This window comes from Bacillus rossius, chromosome 5 (assembly GCF_032445375.1).
Source record: "Bacillus rossius redtenbacheri isolate Brsri chromosome 5, Brsri_v3, whole genome shotgun sequence".
Taxonomy (NCBI): domain Eukaryota; kingdom Metazoa; phylum Arthropoda; class Insecta; order Phasmatodea; family Bacillidae; genus Bacillus; species Bacillus rossius.
In genome coordinates, this window is record NC_086333.1 from 19326906 (window position 1) to 19351287 (window position 24382).

Genomic DNA, 24382 nt, shown 5'->3' on the forward strand with positions numbered 1-24382 from the left:
CAAATAATATGGCCGCCGGGACTTTACAATCCAAGATGGTGGACACAATCTACAATCTACGCTCCGGCACCAGGCACCGAATCGGCATTAAATTCGAATATAACACTCAAGTGTGTCAGAGGGTAGGAAATTTATCAGGTTGTTTCTGCAGTGGCACCCTTATATCACAAGAACCAAATTTTAGAATTTGAATCCAGAAATGGCACTTAAATTGATAGATTTTTTCTTTAGAGCAGTATAAGTTGGTTCCTCCGGTGCCAGGCTTCAGGCTGTGGAGCCTGGAGCAATGGATTGTGATGTCACAGCTGCAATCTTGGATGACCTTGACCTCTGAAAATGTCCTTGAAATTACCCTGGTGGCCATTTTCGAACCGCCATATTTTTTTCCAGAACATTTCGCCATTTTGATTCCACAATTTTGTTTTCTATAACTTTTCGACATATTGAATTATGATGTGACTGTTTCAATTTTCGTTACGGCGCCATAATTGAAAATCCATAATTTTATGCTAGAAAATACAAAACAAAATTTAAATTTTAAAAATTAAATTAGACGAATTTTAATAAAATTATATTTAAAAACACCGTTGTAATTTCCGTTATGGCAACGAAATTGAAAATTTGAAATTATTATCGGTAATGCTTGGAGAAATATGTACAATTCGTAAAAATATTTTGTAGGTTTAAGTTAAGAAGATAAGGTTTGTACATTAAAGCATATAGTGAGCCATTTGCACTATTTTATAATTTAATGTAGCTAAAGAACCTAACCAATTTCACACAAAATTTTACAGTAATTTTAATGAAGCAAAGTTAATCCATTCACCAGATATTACCTTATTTTTGTGCAACAATACTAGCAAATTGTTAAAACTGCAAAATACCAGAAACATATTTAACAATTAGTAATTAGCACCTTTTTAAATAATTACAAAAAGGTAATTAAGACAATTAAGATAATTAAAAGGTAATGGAGACATTCGTGTCTCTTTTTTTCCTTTTAATTCACCTCTCTCATCTTTAACTACCACAAAATTCTTTAACGTAGTTGAACAACATAACCACATTATGTACATCGGTGGCTCTGTTACCACTTTATTCGACTATCACTAGACATTCATTTCAATAAAATTCCAACCACAACACATATAAATATATTTCAAAACAAAGCCTAACTAATAATTTAAATAGACATTTCATAAATACCTTTATCCACTTGTCTGTCTTTTTCTCAGGTCCCAAACCATTCGAATTCAGTAAACCACTAAGCTCACCCCAGAGTTGGTTTTTCTTGGCTGTGGTGAAAATAGGCAAAATTTATTTCATAGCAGCTCTGGATGAGATTCAAAAACTCCAACATGATTTGTTGCTGTCTTTCAGAAATGCGTCCTTTACGTAAACTTACTTTATTTTTGGAATCGCTTTCTCGTAAGTCGTGTAGCTGTGTAGGTTATAACACAAACAACATATTTAAACACCTCTGCGCCTGAATTGTCGCCACATTTGTTAAATTAAATTCTTTATCGTGATAGTTTTTTGTAATACTGTGTTTATTACTATGATTTATCTTTTAACTAGCAAAAATTACACTCAACATAAAATATATCACTTACGACGTAAATATTACATACTTTGTGAATCCCATATATAATTTCATTAAAATTACTTAATTAAAATATAAGTGTTTTTCATTCGTTTTGTTGCCACTTTGACGGCATGGCCACTCTCGTGTCAGTAAAGAAGGGGAGGGTATCGAAAACTCCGAACTTACCCGAGCGTCTGTATCGTCGTAACGATAGCATACTTAGAATACATTTTTCTTGCTCTCGATATTTTTTGTCGTTAGAAACCCTATCGAGTGAACTCGATGTTGAGATGACTCGATGGATGTAACGAAATACTTAGAATAAGCCCCCTGGTTCCAAATATGACCCACATGTAACATATTAAAAAATTATATCCTATAATCAAAGGTAAAGTAAAAAAAATTATATTCTATGGGTAAGTTATAGCCTATTTTATTTTCCCAAAATAGGAATTTCTTAACTACTCAAACAAGAAAAATATTTTTAATCGGCAAAGCCTAGCTAAGATTACCATTTATAAATTCTAAAAGAGTTTCTAGCTATTAATAAAAAATAACTCTTGTAAATAAATACAAACAAATTTTCATATTGAATGATATTTTTAATTAATATTAATTACTTTTGCTATTTATTAAACTAAAATTTTTCAAAAGATTTATAAAACAGATCATTCGTGGTTTGTCAAACGTCAGGAAAAGTTTAATTTAAAATTCGTTCAATTTTTACAAATTATAAGTAAATTTTATAGTTTTACACAGCTTATTATCACATACAAAACACCTTCAACGGTCTCACTTCATTATATTTATTTTTAATAATCTTAGGAAAAGAGAAAAAAATATATTTTATATAGCATGAGATGTTGATTCTTAAATACAAAGGTGCGGAAACATTTGGTATATAAATCATTAGAACTTCAAAGCGATGAAAGGGACGAATATAAACCAAGTACTTCTTACATATTGTACGTGAAAGTGGCTGTCTGAAGCTTCGGCCAGGGGCCGTGGCGTCTTCAGGAGTCAAGCAGGGTCGACCAAGGAGGTGATATTTCAGGCGAGGCAGCCTCTTCAATTTATGTCGTCGCTATTTGCGGCCGTCCAAGGTGGATGGTATTGGCGCTGAGCTAAGCCGCTTTACGTCTGGCCGTTCCTATTGAAGCTTTCTTCCACCCCCAATCCCCCCACCCTACTCCACCAAGCTTCTACAATCCCCCTTCACCAGTTCCGCACAGCGCTCCGTCATTGGCCCTGGAGTCCACCCACATCCCGCCGTCCATCGGCCGCATCCCCCTGTAGGTTTCTGCGTCTTTATGTCAACAGTTTCTTTTAAGTCACGTTCATACAGCATTACCTGTAAATATTTTTGGTCTTTATACAAATATTCCTTAAATTATGTTAAACAGTAGAGTAAAAAACAATATTGATTTGCTAATTGAATCACGGTCTCTCTCATTTATTTTCGCACATTCCCTTGGTTGGCATTACTTACAACTTCATTTATGTATTGAAACGTGTTTTTTTAATATTTCATAATTTTTATTTAAATTAGCTAAATCATTCAATCCGACAGGGTGAAGAAACTGAGCTACAGTCAGTGACAGAAGAACGTACTCACTGTAACTACGAAATGAATCGTCGAGGAAAGACAAATATGATGTTTCTGTATTGAGAGCAGAGAGACATGTGATGCATCGACATTGAAACTCATTCCTTAAAATTATAAATATCTTTCATATAAATATTCCTTTCCATATTTGCTCTGGTTATGATCTAAGAACGATTGGTGAATTGCTAGCAGGAATGGTGTATTATCAGGTAAGGTAAGAATAAAACAAAGTTTCTTTATCACATGTTTATTGCAATACTTAACGTGCTAACAATGCAGGCGAAATATTAAAAAACACTTAGAAATATGTAAAAACGCTTACAATTCAAGGGACATATAAAAAACACTTGGAATAATTTAAACGCTAGTCACAAAGGCTGGAAGCAACAATTGACCTCATACTCTTAAACCTATGCGTATTTCTACTCTTAAAACTATACCTCTGTAGAAATCTTGCTACAGCTGGAAGATGGATCTGAACACTTCCAGCAAATAGTAGAGTCCCAACTCCGTGACAGGCGAAATATGAGTTCCTTATAAGCTAAAGGGTTTATATTTCTTTGCAACATTGTCAGCAAAAACCAATCTCCAACCCATAGATTGTTAAACACTACTTTAATGTCTTTAGCACCATTCAGATTGCTTGCAGACCGGAGCTGGCGCAATCTGATCCCAGGAGCAACCAACGTAAATAAATGATATACAATAAAAAGTGCACTGATAATAGCCAATATATGAAACCAAAACCACAAGAGAAGATAGACTTTCTGATTGATGGCATTTTGTGCGAGGATGCACATTCCATCCCTGGTTTCCATGGACCCGCTAGGGCCGAATTTCTTGTAAGAGCACTTGGTCATAGTAGGAAACAGACGCTGCGTCGGGTTTGTTATTTCTTGTTGCAATCCTTTCTTCCAGTTAGACATGATGACATTAAGACCGTAGTATTGGAATTCCTCGCCAAGAAAAGCATTCATGAAGCATATTTGACCTACGACGTTACTTAAATTAATAAGTTCACACGTCAAAAATCTGTAGTAGTAACTATTGTGTGAGTGAAGTTGTTTCTCCCAATATTCGATCAATAAGTCCGTGCTCTTTTTGATGCATTCTTCGCTTAGAACCGGAGTAGTGAGGTTCACCGCCAACATCTTCATTCTTCCACCTTCCCACACTTTCCACAGTTGATGCGGCAAGTAGAAGCATATCGCCTGTAGGAACAATGTGATGAAGCCCCACTGGTAGTAGTCGTAGAACCTCAGCTTGTCCTCCTCCGTGTGTTGAGACATTCCAGGATACGGCAAACTCTTGCGCGCCGCATTAGCAGATGCTGAATCTTTGACTAAAAATGTTGAGTGGATGAGGCAGTAGGTGTTGAGAGAGACGGCAGGCAAGTCCGGGAGGTAACACTCCATGGATTCTCTGAAGAACTGCCTGGACGTGATGACCACACAGAACAGCAGAACAAGCGTAGTGAATTTGTAGTGCAAGCAGAAGACATTATTATCGATGTTAATCGTCTGCACTTTGAGTAGACCCCGCATAGATTTCAAGACGTCCAACATGGTTAAGTATCCTGAATAGACTGTAACTGTATCCCAATTGGTTCCCATTTTTATATAAACAGACGACAAAAATTTTTGCAAGTAAAATTAACCACCCCACGTACTCTATGCCGCGTGGGTATCGTAATGGTGAATTCATTACGGGAGATATCGGGACCGATAAAGGTAATTTTTATCGGCAATTGTCCCCAGTGTATGCGATATTTATGCAAATAGCCACAATTACATTCAAATAATTAAGACCTATAAATATGGGATAATTGACAATTTCAATTCGTTAAATGGTAAAGTAATGTTTACGCGTGGTCATAAAACTTGGACAGAGGGACAGGAGGGGGCGGTGGATACTAAACATTTTCAATTTAATTTATCAAATAACGTGGTGTATGCTTGAGGCGGTCGGTCGTGCTACGAGGCTGATTAGGTGGTCCGTGCATACAAAGCACGCTTGCGTTGGATGCAGCCGGCACCGTGCCGCGGCTGCAACTCCGGCATACTACGACCTGTAGCGATAAAGCACGTTGTGCTGTAAGCTCGGTGTCAACTGTGCTCGAAGCCATTGCACATTGGGTCGACCGTTGTACGTGACCAGTGTCAGGTCTCAACACGATGTAAACATGGAACGGCCACTTTGTATGTGCATTACAAATGAGCACTCTTCTCGATAAGGTCAACCTTGTCGCTTAGAATTATGGAAATACTTATCTATCTTTCGACGGGATGAATCATTTTCTCTTTATTTGTAAATTATGTCTTTAGCATACTTATATTGAGCATAATTTTGACATAACAACCTAAGACGTCAGCGACAAAGCCTAGACAACATGTGGGCGGGTCTTTCCACTCCAAATAGCTAACTTAAGAAAATTAGTTATCGATGAATAAGACTTTCTAAATAAATTAAGCTCAAAAATATGTTGATAAGTTCATAAATATACTATACAAGTTATAAACGATATACACAATACAAACCGAATACAAGTTCAGCGTCAGAGTTATAGGCGTAACACGTAATTATTATTAACAACCAAACTGAAGTTTACTTGTCACTACGAGACCACACAGAAACACTTTTGACTCCTTCTACAAGCGTTTTACACTGCTTCAAGGATTCACTTGCGACGAACTATTTTCAAAATGACAGCCACCTCTGCTGACAACTTAATAACCGAAGCTTTGCGTTGACGCTCTTCGTTCGACGTTTTGCGCTGACGCTGCACCTCTTGCTTAGCTTCAGATACTTTACGCTGAGGCTCAGCATGTCGTTCCACGTTCGATGATCTACGCTGACGTCGCTCCTCTTGCTTAGCTTCAGATACATTACGCTGAGGCTCAGCATCTTGTTTCACGTTTGATGATTCGCACTGACGCTGCTCCTCTTCGGCTACTGGCTCAACATCCGACGTCTCACGCTGCAGCTCCTCCATCGGCTCAGCCGCAGGTGTATCACGCCACGATTCTTCCTCCTGCTTAGCAACTGAAAGTTTAGGTTTGACGTTCAGCTCTATGGAAGGGGTTTTACGCTGCCACCAACGGGTCACTTTCGTAGCCGACGCTTCACGCTGAGGCAGCTCCTCTTCTCGTTCAACGTTCGAAGTCTTACGTTGGCGAATGTCTTCTCCGTTAGGGTACGATACTTTCCGCTGACGGTCCGAGCCGCGCTTGCCACCCGAGGGCTTACGCTGACGGTCCGAGGCGCGCTTGCCCGCCGAGGTCTTACGCTGACGATCCGAGGCGCGCTTGCCCGCCGAGGTCTTACGCTGACGATCCGAGGCGCGCTTGCCAGCCGAGGTCTGGGGGTTATTCTCTTCTGCATAATGGTTACCTTCACCGTCGGAACCTTCGTTATTGCCGCAATCTCCAAAGAATCTTCGGAACATGGCGAAGCCGTTAATGATGTTCTGGTGTGTTCAATAAAATTCGCAGCAACAGTGCTTACGTCTGCTCTCCTCGGAAGGTGGACGTGACTAAACAGGTAAACGTGCTTAAATCAACAATCATATGGCGTGACACTCATGGAATTTTGAAGTTTGTTCATTGGACGTCTTCCAATATCGCATCCTGTTTTGATTGTGACGGGATACACTGCACTACCTACTACGCCTCAATATAACTCATGACGTGTTAACGTCAACTAAATGCGTGCTGTATAGTTATACAGTTTTGTATAGACTCGTTGCATCGTTAGGAATGTCATGTTTGTTCTCATACCATGCAATTTACATAGCTTTACGACCAACCAAACTGTTTATCTATCAAGAAGTAAAGCATGCTGTTTAACATGTCGTAAGAGTATTTACAATTAATATTCCTTCCCATCTTTGCTCTGGTTACGATCTAGGAACGATTGGTGAAATGCTAGCAGGTCTAGTGTGGTTTATAGGGTACGACATGCGTTTTTCAGTCTTCAAAATATTATTATTTTTTTTCGAATCAATTACCAAAGTTCCAATGTTAATGCATCACACGTCCCTCTTTTCTCGATACAGAAACACTATACTTGACTATGCTCGACGATTCATTTCGAAGTTACGGTACGTAGGGTCTTCGGTCATGCACTGTACTTGCACTGAGGCTGGTATTAAAGATGTTGTTTACGAATACACATATGCTCTTTCACGTAAGAGATGGTCAGGTCACCAATAACTCGCTTATATAATGTAGATTCATCAACAATTTTCTAAAGACCCTCACATCCGTGGAGAGTTGAGAGTGGACTGTATTTATATCCCCGTGAGAAACTGGAACCGAAAAACATTTAATACAAGCCAAACAGTAAATTGTTTATGATTACATATGTAAATTGGTAGGTAGTCAGTAATTAGTAGGTACATAAATGTTGCAGGAAAAAAAAATGTATGAAGCACATTCTCGTTTCTGCTTTGAGAAAATAATTTTTTTATTTTTAGTGAAATGGCTGTTGCAATACTTTCAATGAAGCAAATCCGAGAACCTATTAACTGCCACGCTAATAGCTTAGTGACTGACAAATTTTTCCATTAAGGGAAATCTTCACTAAATATAATTATGTATTAGAAACGACCACTGTCGTTTTGTGTTAATTATTTTGTCTTTACGTACACCTATAAACTATATAAATTATTAATACGCGTACATGTAGGATCTGCGTAGTAAATTGTTTGCTGGAATGCGTTTTATCATGTTTTATTTCTCCAGGGATACAGGTAGGCTCTCAATGATCTGTCGTATCCGTCAGTCATGCGTGCGTCCGCCAGCCATTCATTCGTCAGCCACCGAGCGATTCACAGCCTCCCGCATGACCAACATTACAATTATATTTAAAAAATACTAAAACAAGTTTAAAACTAGGTTGATATAACAATATAGTAACACATTTTAGTGATAAACATAAATAAACTTTTTTAATTAAAAGTGTTATTAGGTAATGGATTGCAAACATTTAAGAACACATAATTTCAGGCGTCTGTCCATCAAAAGTTAAAGATCAACAAGCTTTAATCAAAAATACGGATGGAATGTTGTGAAACATTTGATTGCCTGCAGGTGTCGGGTTTGAAGTGCTGTCAGAAACAGACCGACGTGAGGGATCATTGTTAGTAGAAGAGTTGTGTTAATTTATACATTTAATTATATGAATTCTTTCCTTTTTTTCGTTTAATTTGGACATATACATAGAGATTGTGTATTTCTTGTTGCAAATTTTGTGAGAATATTACTACTTTTTACTACTTCATTGTCTAATTTTTCATCAAATGTAGTTGATATTCTAAAAACTAAAAATTAGTGTAAAAACATAGAGTTTCCGTGACAAAAACAATACAACTAATAGATATACACCTACTATATCTTTGTAAAATTTCCCAAAACATAAAATACAATAACACGATATGTCGTCATAATATACCAAAGGGGTGTGTGAAAATTTACACGATCAAATCATTAGTATATATAAGTATGTTAGGGCGCAATGTATTTCTCATAGGATTACGATTTTGGTGGTGGTGACTTTCCAATCATAAGGATTCGAACATCTTCGACTCAATATTCCTCGAAATTTCTCAAAAACTATTAAAAACGACTCAAAATTCTTAGAAATACCCTGTATTTCAAGGAAAAAGTTCCCATTTGGAGGGGAAATTTCCCGTTCTATTAATTCAAATATTAAAAATTAAAAATGTCTGAAAAGACTGTGCACTTAAAAAGAATCTAATTTCCTGAACGCGGTTTAAGACTTCTAAAGGCAAGCTCACCTAAGACAACTAGGGCATGACCTCAACAAAAACAATAAACTTGAAATATTTTAATACTTGACCAAAATATGGTAAAATAATTATGAAATTCATAAAAAGTTCTTTTATTAAAATATTAATTGATACGAACTATTTATGACCTTAGTTCTATATTTGTTTCATGTGAAAATTGTAATCAGTTAAAAAATGTATTCAATAAATTATGATAAATAAATACAAAAAAAACAGTTATAAATTCCTCATCTACCAGCTTTCAATTGACACGATCAATTCTTGTCCTTAATTTGATCCTTGATGCATGCAAAAAAATGTATTAAAATAAATTATTAACTTAAAATCATTTAATAATCTAAACAGCGGCTTAAATTCCTCATCCACCAGCCGTCAGGTGCAAAATGAGAGTTTTAAATTGGAACAATTATTTAAATATACTTTTTTAATATTTCATAAGCGAGAGTTATTTATCTCATACAAGAAACGTGTCGCAAGTCATTCTGCTTTTGAACAATAGATGACACCAGGTGTTGCGTAGTGGCAAATATTATACTTTTATTTTGTACGACGTGGGATGCTCACTCTTGAACGCAAGATAAAGAGGGCTTCGATAGAAATCCAGGACAAGGAAGTTCGTCTTGCATGATTAAAGTTTACCATTGGTTTTAAGATAAAACAATCGTCTGGAAATAAATTTCTTTTGTTTTAATTCCACAAAAAAAGTGTATATAAATTTTAAGTTCTGATTTGGTAACAGGAATTAAATAAGTAAACAAAATTCTGAATAAAATTGAAACAGTTTCTTACTAAAAATATATAATTGATAATGTTTAATACTACATTAATTAACTACAATATCACATTGTTCCTTTACAAAGTAAACAATAATTAATTCTAGAAAACCGAAATACTTATTTATAATATTATAATTGTTTTAGTCAGAAACATGTAAGTCTTAATTTATTTTTTTTGCTTACAAGTAGAGTAATAATATTTTGTATTTTGTTTATAGAGGAATATATTAATTAATAGTTTTTAAATGACATATTTTCCTACAACATTATTTTTTTGGGCAATAAGGATAGAGATATAAAAAAAATTATTATTATATTACCACCTTCGTTTCAAAATGTCACGGCGTGGCTGCCTCCCCTCCACCGCCACCCCACTTACCAAGCCAACTTTTTTTGGGTTGTCATCATCCCTTCCCCTAAGATGCTTCGATATTCACCCCCCCCCCCCCCTCCCTTTCGTAAACCATGTTTCGTTTGTGCTGCGTATATATTTAGGCCTCGGGAAGCAGTGCTTACTTCTCAACTTAATTTTTTTCAAGTCAATTGCTCCTTTTCCTGAGTACATTCGTGAGCTAGGCATTATCCATTCTTTGAAATGTAGTTTTTTTATGTTCAGGCTTGTGTTTTTAGCGACGTGAATGGCCGACGTGACAGGTTATGTAGTAGGTGTTTGACTAGTCTGTATAATGACGGAGGTGTCTTCGCCTTATAAAGTAACGTAAATTGTTTACGATTATTTAATTCTCTAAATGGTTTTTTTCGGCCATCACTGTTTAAATTGATGTTTGTTTCAATTTCTCTTGGTGCACAGTTGGCCTTGAAGTTTTGTGGTTAACTCACGTGCCACGTCCCGTCGTGGCGAGTCACGCTTGCAGGGGCGAACACGGTCGTCTGTGACATTTTGATGTAGCCTTATTTCCCTTTGCGATTCATTATTGTGTTTGCTTGCGTTTAGGGTTTTCTCCGTAACGTAATTTTGTGAGAGAAGTCAATTTCTGGCCTTTATTCTATTGTTGCCATCGTGTAGATCCAGGTTGTCAGTGGACTAGCCTTGATAGGCCTCGTTAGGCTTTCATTGTCCACATTCTTGTTTGCCTTTTTTATGTTTGTAAATTATTTGCCCTTGGAAAATTATGTTCCTATTTGCAACATTACTATATTCTTGTTTCGCATGTTGGGAACGAATTATGTATTTAGGTACTGTTTTCCGGATAGTGCAATTGCAGCATTCTATTGGTGATAACTACTGTATCCATGCATATGTTTTGTGCCACAAACTATTATTTTCGGCACAATTTTAAAATTGAACTTTTTTTTAACTTAATAAATGTCACCAGTCATCCCTTTGCTGCAAGAATTTAAACTTGCTCCTCCTCCTGTACACTCCCATCCAACCTTTTTCAGACTTGTCTCCCCAAGTTTTCCCAGCCCTACCATTCAATGACCCAGCAGGCGATCATTTTATTCCCGCCTTGGTGCACGGACGTCTCCTGTAATTCGCCCCTGATTCGTGACGAGAACTGCTAGGCCCTGCAAGATCCCAGGACCGGACAGTTCCAAGACCTCGCCTCACGCGAGCACTTCTTGACATGATCGCGAATCATCTTCGCCAAAGTCTAGTCACGCCTTCGGGTCCTGTAGACCGACGTTCCCACTTTCATCAGCAGCACCACTCCCCCACCTCACCAAGTTTTCCTGGGATCACCACCCCGGGTCTTTGACCGGCCACTAGCCCCGGTCAGGGTCGGCCTCTCCCCAAGGCCACGACAGTAGTACATCAAGTACATACTTATGCCACCTTTTTTTGCGAATCACTTCCCCTGGGAGTTTGAACGCCCGCGAAACGCATTGCCTCTGGTGTCTCCCGCAGTAACCAATTCCCGTATTTCCTCCCTAGGCCACCAGAGCGCTGGCTCAGTCCTCTCCATTAGCTACATGCTACTACCAGCTGACTTGCGCGAGTTGACCTCTGTTTAGTTCAGCCACATCTCAGTAGGTCGCGCTGACATCGGGCAGTACCACCAACTTCGATATATCGAAGTCCACTTTCCTCGACAAGCACCTCGGCAATGTTCGGAACCTTTCGTTAAAGACGCATATAATTACGAATCTCGGCCGCCCTAAGCTCACTGCGCGCCGTGATTCAGGACTGACTGCATCGAAACATACATCATCGGGACGCCTCGCCATGTTTTTATCTCAAGAAATCATTTTTTTATTTTTTTATTTTCTGGAACCAAAAGATACTATCGTTCCCCTCAGTCATCAGGTGTAAGTTAGAGGCGGGAGAGTTAGAAATGTTCTATTTTTGCATGCTGCAATTGTGCAGTTTTGTTAAATATTTACAAGCTTGTTATTCTGTATTTCCAGTTAGAACTATATATTTTCTTGAAACCTATATTTTATTAATTCTCAAATGCGTTACGTTTTTGTATAGGTACTGTGACGTGTCCATGGTTTAGACTATGTTAAGTTAATTCCAACAAAACTGAATAAATTGGATTATAATCGTTGAGTTCAACGTATCTTTTCTGTTTACTTATGTACGCATGTACTTGAACGCTCGGAAATTAACATGAATGAGATTTATTGATATCGTTTTTCAGTATAAAAAATGTATATAATACATCATTTTCACAGGTTGTTTTTATGTTCATGTTTTAATTTAAAAAGTTTGCTTGCTATTGATGAGTTCCTTAATATAAAGTCAAATGCTGTTAATTAAAACATACCGACATGCTATTCTTTATAACAGGATGAAGGAAAGGGTGTAATGTCTTACTGCGCTTGTTTATTACTTTAATTAATGATTCAGCTCTTCATCGGGGGTTGTTTGGTGGAAATGTATTGGGGATTAGAACCCTGCCCCTTTCTAAATAGGCTAAATGTTATTTTTGAAAAAAAGGTTTATATTATATTCCAAGCTGAAAATTAACCAAACTTAATAGTTTCACGTTTTGCTAACTTTTAATTTCTCTGACATTACTGCTTATAAAATATATTTATTTAATAATAGGTATATATCTTTATTAAGTAGAATTTTTTCACTGTTCCGTATGCGAGATGCCCAGCAAGACGAGTGCAAAACGAATGCAAATGTTGCATAAGACCCGCAGCGTGTGGTATTATCTTCAACGGAACGCCGGTTTTGTGTGCCAGTAAAGCGTTTCTTATTAAAGTATACTGATTTTCACCTATCGGGTTAACCATCTCGCATAGAGAATTGTGAAAAAATGCTGCTTGATAGAAATAATTGAGAGAAAAAAAAAATAAAATAAAAAGCTGAAATATTTCAAAGTAATTATAAGATGATATTCCGTAAAACTTCTGGGAAATATTAATAATCTGCTATAAAAATTATTTCAATGGGGTTTGAATGCATCAACTTAGTCTCGCTGATTGCGCTTGTATCCCTATGACATAAACCAAATCGGTTGTATGTAGAGAATGTAATTTATAATATAAGAAACTTTTATGTTTTTCTGCAAATTAAAAAAAATAATAATATTTTTCTTGTATGCTTAGCAAAATATAAACTGCAGCACCACTTCTGGTAATAATTTTATATAAGCCGAACATTAAAAAAATTTAATGTGGTTTTGAGCATACTGTTTGTAAACTATAACTACTAAAATGTATTAGTTATAATCTTATAACGATTAATGTATTATTTTTTTCTGTTTTAAGGAGTAATTGTTTAGATTTGTAGCGGTTATAGTACGTTACAACTGGCATGTAATATAAGGTACGTAAATGAATGATGCAAGCCAAAGGCCCCCACGTTATGAACTGTTATTTGCTTGTGTGACATAAAATTTTTTAAAATATTTGTCCCCACAATTTATGTTACTGAACTTTAAGTTTCATTTTATTTTAAAGTTAAATTCTATTTAAAAAATAATGCAACAACTTCAAATACTTACTACAGTCAAAACTATCACATTTTTAATCATTGTAATTCAACTAAACCTACAACCTACTGTTGATAATTTCTTGGTTTTGGAGTACGGCTGCTTTTGCCAAAACAAAAATATCACGGTGTTTAATTTATTGATTTATTATTGATACAAGGGAATGCATTTTGAAAACTCAGATGATAGGTTGATAGGTCTGGAAGCATCACCATGGATAGATGGCCTTGATATGCGGGTTTATGGGCAAAGATTGCAATGCGGTGCTTTGTAATTTTTTTCCGATGTATGCTGGTGAAAAGACCACCCGGATATTTGTTAAATATTTCGAATACAATATCTTGTGTATCAAGATGCCTCCAACTACAGATATTTCTAAGTAAAAGAAGTTTATTTCTGTAGCTTACACTTCAAAAACATCATAAAAAGCAAAACATTAAATATATTATATCACGATTTTGTCGGACAAAATTAATGGAAAGAGAGCCAACTCGTAGGTACTTCATCTTTGTCTAAAGGTCTTCATCGATCAGCTTTATTAAAGCTTTTAAGTTTGATTCCATCATAGAATAAATCTTAACAGAAATCCAAATTTTTTTCAGAAATAATATTGAATATAGGTACTAACAATGAAAAAAAAAGGCAACTCTTTAGTACCATAATAAAAACAAATAATGTTTAAAAGAAAAATATCCTGATAATTATACAAAAAAGAGTGGTTTTTACCAAATTTCTTGTTTACAACCTTATATAAATTCTGGAAACCTCCAACCCGACGGGCCAGGACAGAGAGAGTGAGAGGTGTGCTCGTGGCTGTAGTCTACCCTCGCTCGTACTTGCTTCCCGCGCGCCACTTGGGCCTCGGTGCAAGTCATTGCGTCACCCGCCCGCCGCGCGCCGAGGATCCCTATGGGTTCGGGGGCAGTTCCAGTTTCATAGGGGATTACCTCTGGTTTTTCTTTATTAACCCGGCTCTCTTAGGCGTAAGCCCTTTTCGTTTCCGGAGCCTCCAGGGGCGTGGATATGGATACGACATATACGCGAAATTGGAGAGGTTTTAGAGATCCATCTATGACCAGAAGCTAAGGCTACCCTCCCAGCTTAGCCACCACGTTCACCCCCCGTCACAATCAGCTAACCAGACAGTTGTCTGCGTCGTAATCTCTTAAAGACATTATCAGCATTGCTGGTGCCTACCTCTTTCTACTACATAACACTGCGAACCCTCAATCATCCAGTGAACCCATTGTTCGGTAGAGGACTATCTAACCTCTCCTAGCTGTCCAGACTAGTAACCGGAGTTGTATCGTCACTCACTAAGTCGACTCCGCTTACTGCTAGAGAACCCTTGGAGTCTGCTCCAAGCGATCGGAGCACCACTACCAAGTAGGAGTTCTACCCAATCAGAATCCGGGGCCTAGAGGAAACCTCTACATGGAATCTATTAATATTTCATTGTTTCTTCCTGTACTACTACCAACTTGGTTTCTATATAGCATAAGATCGTTCGCTGACAAGCTAGCCGAATGTCACTCTTCAGAGTCACTCAACTGGACGATCTCATCTCCTTGGACTATCCTCCGACCTGCTGTACCACGGCCCGACTGGTTTAAAGCCAGTGAAGGCCCAGACGTGCAAAGAATTCTCCGGCGGCGACCGCGGACGCCCTGGCTAGACATGACGCTTAGGTCGTGCTTGGGCAGGAGGGCCTCGGACCACTGGACTAGGGTAATGTACCACACCTAGTCGAGCAGCTTACACCTCTTTGTTAAGTCCGGGTGCCTGCGAAAACGCCGGCGCCATACTCGGTAGTTTCCATTACCATAGGCCTGAATCTCATTCACTATGAGGGCCCTTAGGATCAATGCACCAAGGCTCGGCAGTCGAACCCTCCAGAAAAGTTTCAAACTCATCTGCTGTTGCCCGCAGATTCAGCCAATTCACCACATTTCTGGTCCCATCCATGCAATTAAGGATGCACTGTGGTAGGGTTACGCCCGGCATTGTCTTCTTTAGACCAGAAGCTGAGGCTACCCATCCCAGCATTGTCACCACCATTCGACCCCAACAGCGGTGCCCACGTGGAGGCAGAGGATTGCCACTTGGTGCGGAGGGGCTATATATTCGCGTCCTCGGATACTAGAGCCGGCAACAGCTCCCACTCCCGCCGGGCCGGCAGCGGAGAGAGTGAGAGGTGTGCTCGTGGCTGTAGCCCCACTCGGGCCTCGGCAAGTCGCCGGGTCACCGACCGCCCGCGCGCGAGGATCGATGCAGAGACTGCGGGGAGCAGTCGCAAACACATCAGGGCCCACCTTCGTGCCTCGTAGTAGCTGGCATCATTTTGTGCCTTGCTCTTCGGGCTCCAAACTAACACACCGCCCTCGATAGCGATTCTTTTCCCAAACATTCGATACAAGTCTTGAGGATCCCATCTTAAGATTCTGCACACAACAGTGCGATGTATAACCCTATTAAAGACACAATCTTAAATTTCAACACTATAAATACGGGTGACTGATATGTGTAATTTTTTATTATTGTAATTATTAACTTCGCTGTAGTTCCATGAGATTTGTGCCTAATGTTTATGGGAAATGCAACCTACTGCCGGATGAAATATTTGCTCAGTGCATCGTATTGTAGAAATTAAGCCTGTAAGAAAATTACCACACTAAAAATATCATAAGAAATGAACTCTACTAATTTCATACGATGGATCGAACTTTGTGTGTATGAATTCTCCATTGTAATGCTATCATGGCTGGCTTATCGCTTAATATTATTTAATTACTTAATGAATATTTCCATTTTTAATAATATAAAATTTTGAATAAACATGATTATGAAGACACTATATCAGTTTAGAGATTTTCTTAGTTGTTTTTATATTTTTAATATTAATACTGCTTTTTTCTAAATAATTTCAAATTAAAACCTATAACATCTTTATAAAAAAATTATCAATGTAACATTAATTGGGGTGCACTCACAATTTTTTTGTAAAAAAATGCTTCCAGTTTTTTCATTAAATATTTTTGACGTAAAAATATATTTTAAAAGTCGTTAAATATTTTGCACCGAAAAGTCTCTTAAAAAATACTGGAATCTTTAAACTAAATAACCATATTAAATTAGTTAGCAATAACATTACTAAATTGTTTAAAACGTGGGCAGTAATATATAGTAATCAAAATATTTTCTGCAATTGTTTAAGAAAAATTAATTTTATTTTTCTGTATGATAGATAAATGATCGGTTAAAAAAAACTCACTGTATTTCCATAAATCATTTACAAAACTTCAAGGTAAATGTGATGTTTGATCTACTATTCTACCAACTTGGAGAACATTATTTTAAAACTTTCTTGACATTGATTCGACACGTTAGCTTTTATTCCTTTAGAATTAATAACCAACATATACTAAATGTAAAAATGACTTGCAAATGACTTTGGTTTATCGTATAGGAATGTGCCCCTAAATATTTTGTTATTTATATTGAGTTTTGTGAACTGTATCAAATGTTTGAACAGTTTTATTTTTCATTATTATATAAATACGTATTGTTAAAGATTATCGTGAATACATATAAAATATTGTATGTTTGGTTTCAATCTTGTTAAATATTTTAGAATTAACGTGTTCCCATCTTGATCAACAGAGTATGCCTTATTTACCCTTTTTGTTGTTTAAATATTTTAAAATTTACATCTGAACAGATTTTTTTTAAACTTCTCAGTTAACAGTAAATTTAACTAGCATTTGTGTGGTAGTGTATACACTGAAATTATTTATATTTATACTAGCAGACCCGACAGACGTTGTCCTGTACACACGACGTTAATTCGAAAATTTCAATCATTCTTCAATAAGCTGTAACAATCTGGACTGTTTTGATGAAAATTATTATTCAAGAGTTATTTTAATATCTAACTTCATTACATGTACACTTATACAAATTCTACCGATCGGTAGCATGTGAGTATATACTGAGTGTGTAAGTATGCTTATACTGTATGAGTGAAGTGAAATGTAGAAGCTGTGTTAACTAAAAAGATGCATCTATTACCACACTCCACGGATGAAATTTGTAGACTGGATAATAGCAGCCACTGTCTATGATTATTGACACGGATATTTCTAGGCGTCACCGAAAATTTTAAGTGAATGAAATGACTAATTACAGGTTGGGATATTATCCGTGGAGTGTGGCAATAACAGCATCGTAAATACAAACTTTAACTTGTTTTAAGTAAAGGTAAACAATCTTATAATGAAACTATTTTATAATATTTATTTATTAATTAACAAAAACTTAACTTATCTTAATGCTATTGGATGTACAATATTTTTAGTTAATACTTGAGGTGTATAAACAAACAAATTCGATGGTTTACCAACTCTGGAACACGCAACATATAATTGACCGTGAGAAAAACACGGATTTTCTAAATCTAAGCCACAAATTGTCATGGTTTGGCCTTGTGACTTATTTATAGTCATAGCATATGCCAAGCGGATTGGAAATTGTAAACGTTTGAATGGTATAAGCGAATCTGAAGGAATCATTGGGATCGGTGGTAGAAGTACAACCTCACCTTGAAATTTTCCACTCAAAATAGTAGCTTCAAGAATGTTGCCCATGATTTTTTTTATAACTAATCGCGTCCCATTACATAATTTCGGAGCATTCAAATTTCGAAGCAAAATTATAGGTGAACCAACCTTCAGTCGCAAATTATGTGGTGGCATTCCAGGTATATCTAATGAATTTAAAAATTCTACAGGATAGTTAACAACTTCATCAGGATCAACAACAGTGTCGATCGATTTAAATGTAGTTTCATTACCAGGCAGTAATTGCTGTATTTTAAAATTGATAGCATCAACATCTAAATTTTTCGCAGCTAAAATTGCTCGCTCTCGTAGCCATCCATGATTAGTACAATTATTTCTCAAATCTGGAAAGGTACTGATTATTAACTCATCTTTGGTAGCCACCATGTTGCAAAAATTCTCTGGAAGTCGAATATATTGTGTATCTTCATACAATTCAATTTTACCATTGCCAATATCCAACAATTGTTCAGAGAATCTTGACGCTAATGGATCATTTTGAAGTTGAACGCGCATATTAATAGTAAGTCATAATTTTCTGACACTTCGCCATAGATAAGATTCTTTTAAACATGCGTTTATTTCGTCTGCATATGTCGCGCGTGGAATGACTGGTAATGTTTGTCTAAAATCACCAGACAGCAACAATAGAGCACCACCGAAAAGCCTAGTATTATCCTTGATATCTTTCAGGGACCTGTCGAGAGCTTCAAGAGAATGCTTGTGGGCCATGGTACATTCATCCCAGATAATAATTTTGCATTTTCTTAAAACTTGAGCCATGCCTGAATGCTTCTTTATGTTACACATTGCTTCGGGATTTGTGTGAACATTCAAAGGTAATTTAAGCGCTGAATGCGCCGTCCGTCCACCATCAAGTAACGTTGCTGCGATTCCTGATGAAGCAATAGCCAATGCAATATTATTTTGTGATCGGATGCGCAAGTATCAATGAAATGAGGAATGTTTTACCAGTACCACCTGGTGCATCCAAAAAAAAAGAATCCACATTGTTGCGCTGCAATTGATACATTAATTTGATCATATACATTTCGTTGCTCAGCAGTGAGCAATTGTTTATTATTGGCAACAAAAGTAACCAAAGAAGTTCTATCGAAGTGGTGTTCCCGTTGAACATCGCTGTTGATGGTATCTACTGCTAGGCGGTTCGGCGCTGGTATGCCGAAATGGATGAGCGGCATATTCGAAATAAGAATACAAATATCCTCAATAATTATTAATGACTCATTATATATTTCTGCGGAGAATTCGATATTTTGATTTTGATTAGTAATTCTAATCCGATGTAAAATATCCTCACTCATTGAGTCTTTATATTTATCCCACAAAGCAGATGCTTCAGACGGAAAACACATTGTCAATATTATTGAAAATATTGACGAATTTGTTGTGGAGATGATCTCAGTGCTGCATCTGCAAGTGTGAGATCCCAATGGTTATCATCCTCCAATAAACGTAACTCACGACACGCATCAAAGAAAGTGTCGTATAATGTACCATTGACTTTTCGCAAATATCGGAAAGATGTTGGTCCAGGAACGTTAACCAATAACAAACGCAAAAAAAAAAACATTCGCGTTGCTTAGGATGAACTGTATATATTCGACCTTAAGTATTTGTCATAAATATGTCGGTGAATCCTGGGACTGGAATGCCTCGTTTCCGTGGTTCCCAATTTTTTGATTGTTTATTCCACGTAAAAATTTTAGGAACATCAGTATACATTAATGTCCTTGCGAATTGACCAACAACATCTTGTCGGCAACAAAGGTTGAAAAATTCAGTAAGAGTTGTTTTTGGAGCTGTTAAAGCTTGTTGTAGTGCAGTCTGTTCTGTAAAGTAAACACGCTGTCCGTTTTCAAGATGCACAGCCAAATGTATAACAGCAGGATCCCTTTCATGTATAGGAAACGTAAAAATGCGCCAAATAGCTTCGTTACTGCTTATGTATCGACCCATTTAATAACGTTTAATTTCGTCATTGCCATTTACATTTTGAACAGCGAATACAGCTTTATCACTGCCCTTGTGAACATACTTACAAATGTATTTTAAAGATTTCACTGAACTGCATAGTTCAACGTTTATGTGCGCTTTATAGGTTTTGCACAGCAATGGTGAAAATGGAACTACCCAGCGATTATCAATATCTACTCTCACACCGTTTGACAGACGGAATTCATATGATTGACCGCCATTGTCTACGTCTCTACGCCGCGCCGGTAAGATGGATAACCGTCAATATTGGTGATAGTATCAGATTGGCATGGTTTTGGAAAACGTTTCGTACATTTTCCATTGTCCATACATAGTGACATCATGTTTAGAGTACCACATGGACCATGGATCATATTAGTAGTTACAATGTCAAACAATTCTTGATTAACATTCTGATCTGGAATTTCGGCTGAAATAATTTTGTCTATTTCTTCTGGGCGTACTTTATCCACCAACCAAATCAAAATATGCGCATGAGGTAAACCTCGTTTTTGCCATTCAACAGAGTAAAGCCAAAAACGTGTTTCACCAAATACCGAGTGATGTGTAATCAAATTCATCAAAGATTTTAATTTTTGTTTAAAAACACGTGCAGTGATATCATGGCGATGCATCGATGTTTGACCTGGCAACAACAAACTTTGAATTTCATCCTAGTTTGGATTACACGTAAATGTGATAAAAAGATCTGGTCGGCCATATGCACGTACGTAAGTCATGGCGTCTTGAATATACTCTTGTATATGACGCGGACTACCAATGTATGATGATGGGAGAATATATGCGCTAACGATGTTGTTGATGTCATTAGATGCATCTACGTTACCAATAACAGCGTCACACAAATGAATGTACTCCTCAGCACGAAGTTTTGTTTGATTAAATTTTATATATCGTAATCTCTCACTTTCGATTTTTACGTACATATCGACAATATACTGATGAAATAGCTGTCTGCATCGGAGAATGGTATTGTCTTCATTAGCACGAATCATCAATCGATATGCGTATAAGTTCATAGCACTAACTTTCTTGACCAGTTCTTCACCTGTAAATAAATCTATATATGAGAGATACAGAAATTATTTGAAAAAAAAAAAATCTGTAAGATAGTCTATAAGTTGTACCTGTAGTTGGATTCCTTTGTTTAATACTTAAATGGTATCCATCTTCTCCTTCCCAAAATATCAACGGATACTGCAATGCATCGTAAGAACGATGATTGTCTTGAATTATTTGCATCGTATTATCTCTGCGTTGAATGCAAATGTCCCTACGTTCACATGGGTCACCAGCCATAACAACTGCAACTTCATTAATAGTTGGAACATTATATGTGCTTGCGTGCTCTCCGTAGGGCACTTTGTCTGCTTTAATAATAATGGCGTCGTTGTCGTTTTGCAGTCTGCTAGAAAAAGTCTTGAACAATTGCAACAACTGGTTATGGTTTTGCAAAAACGTTTCCAAAATGTCCACAATTTCTCGTTCCTCCATCTGCTCTATATAGTTGTAAGCGCAGCGTGTGTGTGATTGTTGCTCCTCATTGCCCATAAAATAAATTTGTAAAATTTTTGGATCGGCATCAGGCATTGGGAGCAATGAACCAATTTGGTGGTACACTTGACCTTGAATTTTGAATGTAGATTCGAAATTACGACCATCTTCATTATGAACAATTTTTGTTGTTCCAAATGATGTCATTTGGAAGCATGAATTGAATTTACGAATTTTTCGCAAAAACAATTTCGATTGAGATGTGGTGCCAGCTAAAAGTGTTTTTAAAGGTTCTGGCGGTGGATTTAGCGATGGCAGTGAAATTTTTCCAGATGCGCAACATAAACCAGCTGATTCACCTTTGTACTTGAAAGCATGACAATGTTGACACTTTTTGTCCATACTACCAATCGAGATTAATGCATGTGACGAATAGTTGATTTCAGGATCATATTCAAACGCAAGGCGATTGAGTGATTCTCTTGTCAATGCTCGATCATTTTGCATCCAGCGTTGGTTACGTTCTCTATGTGCATCCGTCGCTTGTTGACGTGCCTCTCGTTGGTTTACTGCATTAGCACGAAGACGTCGAGTGCGTTGTACTGAATTTTCATTCGCATGTGTAGATGCAACTTGATCTCTCAGATTTGCATTATCCGCCGAGTGTTCATCTGTTCTATTTATTCGACTATCATGGACTAATTACGCGTTCGGAGTACGTCGACCAATATTTCTGGCTCTTCCTCGAAGACGTGGCATTTTTCTGAATAAAAAAAAATTCTGTAAAATAATACGCAACGAATGTGAGTTTTTTTTATTGAGAATGAAATTTCAATTAATTAACAAAAAAGATTTATTGTAACAAATTTTAGATATAAAACGTGTAATTTTATTTTTTTGCTTGATAACTTTTAAAATGAATATTTTTTTCCAAAGTAAATAATTTTTAATAGAATTTTTTTCAATTTTTTTTATAGTTTTATATTTAATAGTTTTTTTAATTTAAAAAATTAATAATTTTTATTAAAAATGATTGAAAAAATTCGTTATGGAATCAATAAACTACACAAATAATTTTTATATTAGGGTGGTTGTTAACAAATTTATACGAAATAAACTCAAGTAATCCACAACGAATATGAGTTATTTATTGAAAATAAATTTTTTAATTATCACCGAAAACGATTTAAAGTATGTAATTTTTAATAGACTTTTTTCTAATTTTTTAATAATTATTTTTATTTAAAACACGAATAAAAAAAACAATTTAAAAAATTTATTATGAAATTAATGAGCTACACAAATAAATTTTTAGGTTAGGTTGGTTGTTATAAAACTCAAGTTATAAAATTCTAATTTTTATTAAAAACAATTGAAAAAATATGTTATGAAGTCAATAAACTACACAAATAATTTTTAGGTTTGGTTGGTTGTTAACAAATCTATACGAAATAAACTCAAGTAATCCACAACGAATATGAGTTATTTATTGAAAATAAAATTTTTAATTATCACCGAAAACGATTTAAAGTATGTAATTTTTAATATAAATTTTTTCTAATTTTTTAATAAATATTTTTATTTAAAACATGAATAAAAAACAATTTAAAAAATTTATTATGAAATTAATGAGCTACACAAATAAATTTTTAGGTTAGGTTGGTTGTTATAAAACTCACGTTATAAAATTCTAATTTTTATTAAAAACAATTGAAAAATATGTTATGAAGTCAATAAGCTACCAAATAATTATTAGGTTATGTTAGTTGTTATAAAACTCACGTTATAAAATTCTAATTTTTATTAAAAACAATTGAAAAATATGTTATGAAGTCAATAAGCTACCAAATAATTTTTAGGTTAGGTTGGTTGTTATAAAACTCACGTGTAAATTTGATAAAAAATTTATACAAAATATATACTTACTTCCATTCCACCCTAAATTAGCAAAAAGTATCAGTTTTTAGGAACACTTCAAAACTCTTCAAACATCAATTTATAATCATAGTTAATATTTTAATTAGCACACGACTTAAACGAACACAATAATAACACAAAATTTCAAATATTTTTCTCAATTTGATCGCAGCACCAACTGTCGAGACAAACTGAAATTAAAATAGAATAATATTTAATATTTGATGCTGCGATGGTAGCGCAGTCTACCGGATCGAATGTAAAACATTCCAAAATTAACAACTACTTATAAATGAAAAATTAGTTAAATTAACATTTTCTAATTTTTATTAAAAACAATTAAAAAATATGTTATGAAGTCAATAATTTTGAAAATGAATAATTTTTTCAAAGTATATGTAATTTTAATAGAATTTTTTTTCTAATTTTTTTATAATTATTTTTATTTAAAACATGAAAATTAAATTAAATTTAAAAAATTTATTATGAAATTAATGTGCTACACAAATAAATTTTTAGGTTAGGTTGGTTGTTATAAAACTCACGTGTATTTATATTTATACAAAATTTATACATAATATATACTTACTTCGATTCCACCTTAAATTCGCAAAAAGTATCGTTTTTTAGGAACACTTCAAAACTCTTC

The 24382-nt window shown here is 35.8% G+C and overlaps 2 protein-coding genes across 2 annotated transcripts; both read right to left on the reverse strand.

Moving 5' to 3' along the window:
- Positions 1–2771: 2771 nt before the first annotated feature.
- On the reverse strand, positions 2772–4756 carry LOC134532220 (innexin inx2-like). Its single transcript, XM_063368641.1, has 2 exons — positions 3806–4756; positions 2772–2936 (listed from the first exon to the last, which is right to left on the reverse strand). Exons 1-2 carry the CDS (start codon positions 4754–4756, stop codon positions 2772–2774), a joined length of 1116 nt encoding a protein of 371 aa, XP_063224711.1.
- A 1112-nt stretch (positions 4757–5868) lies between these two features.
- Positions 5869–6636, reverse strand: LOC134532221 (arginine and glutamate-rich protein 1-like). Its single transcript, XM_063368642.1, has one exon. It carries the CDS (start codon positions 6634–6636, stop codon positions 5869–5871), a length of 768 nt encoding a protein of 255 aa, XP_063224712.1.
- Between the last annotated feature and the right edge of the window lie 17746 nt (positions 6637–24382).

Coding starts and splice junctions, on each gene's coding strand:
- LOC134532220 (XM_063368641.1), bottom strand. CDS start 4,756: ATGTTGGACGTCTTGAAATCTATGCGGGGTCTACTCAAAGTGCAGACG. Junction 2,937..3,805: donor ATGGTGCTAAAGACATTAAA/GTAGTGTTTAAC, acceptor AAATATTTACAG/GTAATGCTGTATGAACGTGA.
- LOC134532221 (XM_063368642.1), bottom strand. CDS start 6,636: ATGTTCCGAAGATTCTTTGGAGATTGCGGCAATAACGAAGGTTCCGAC.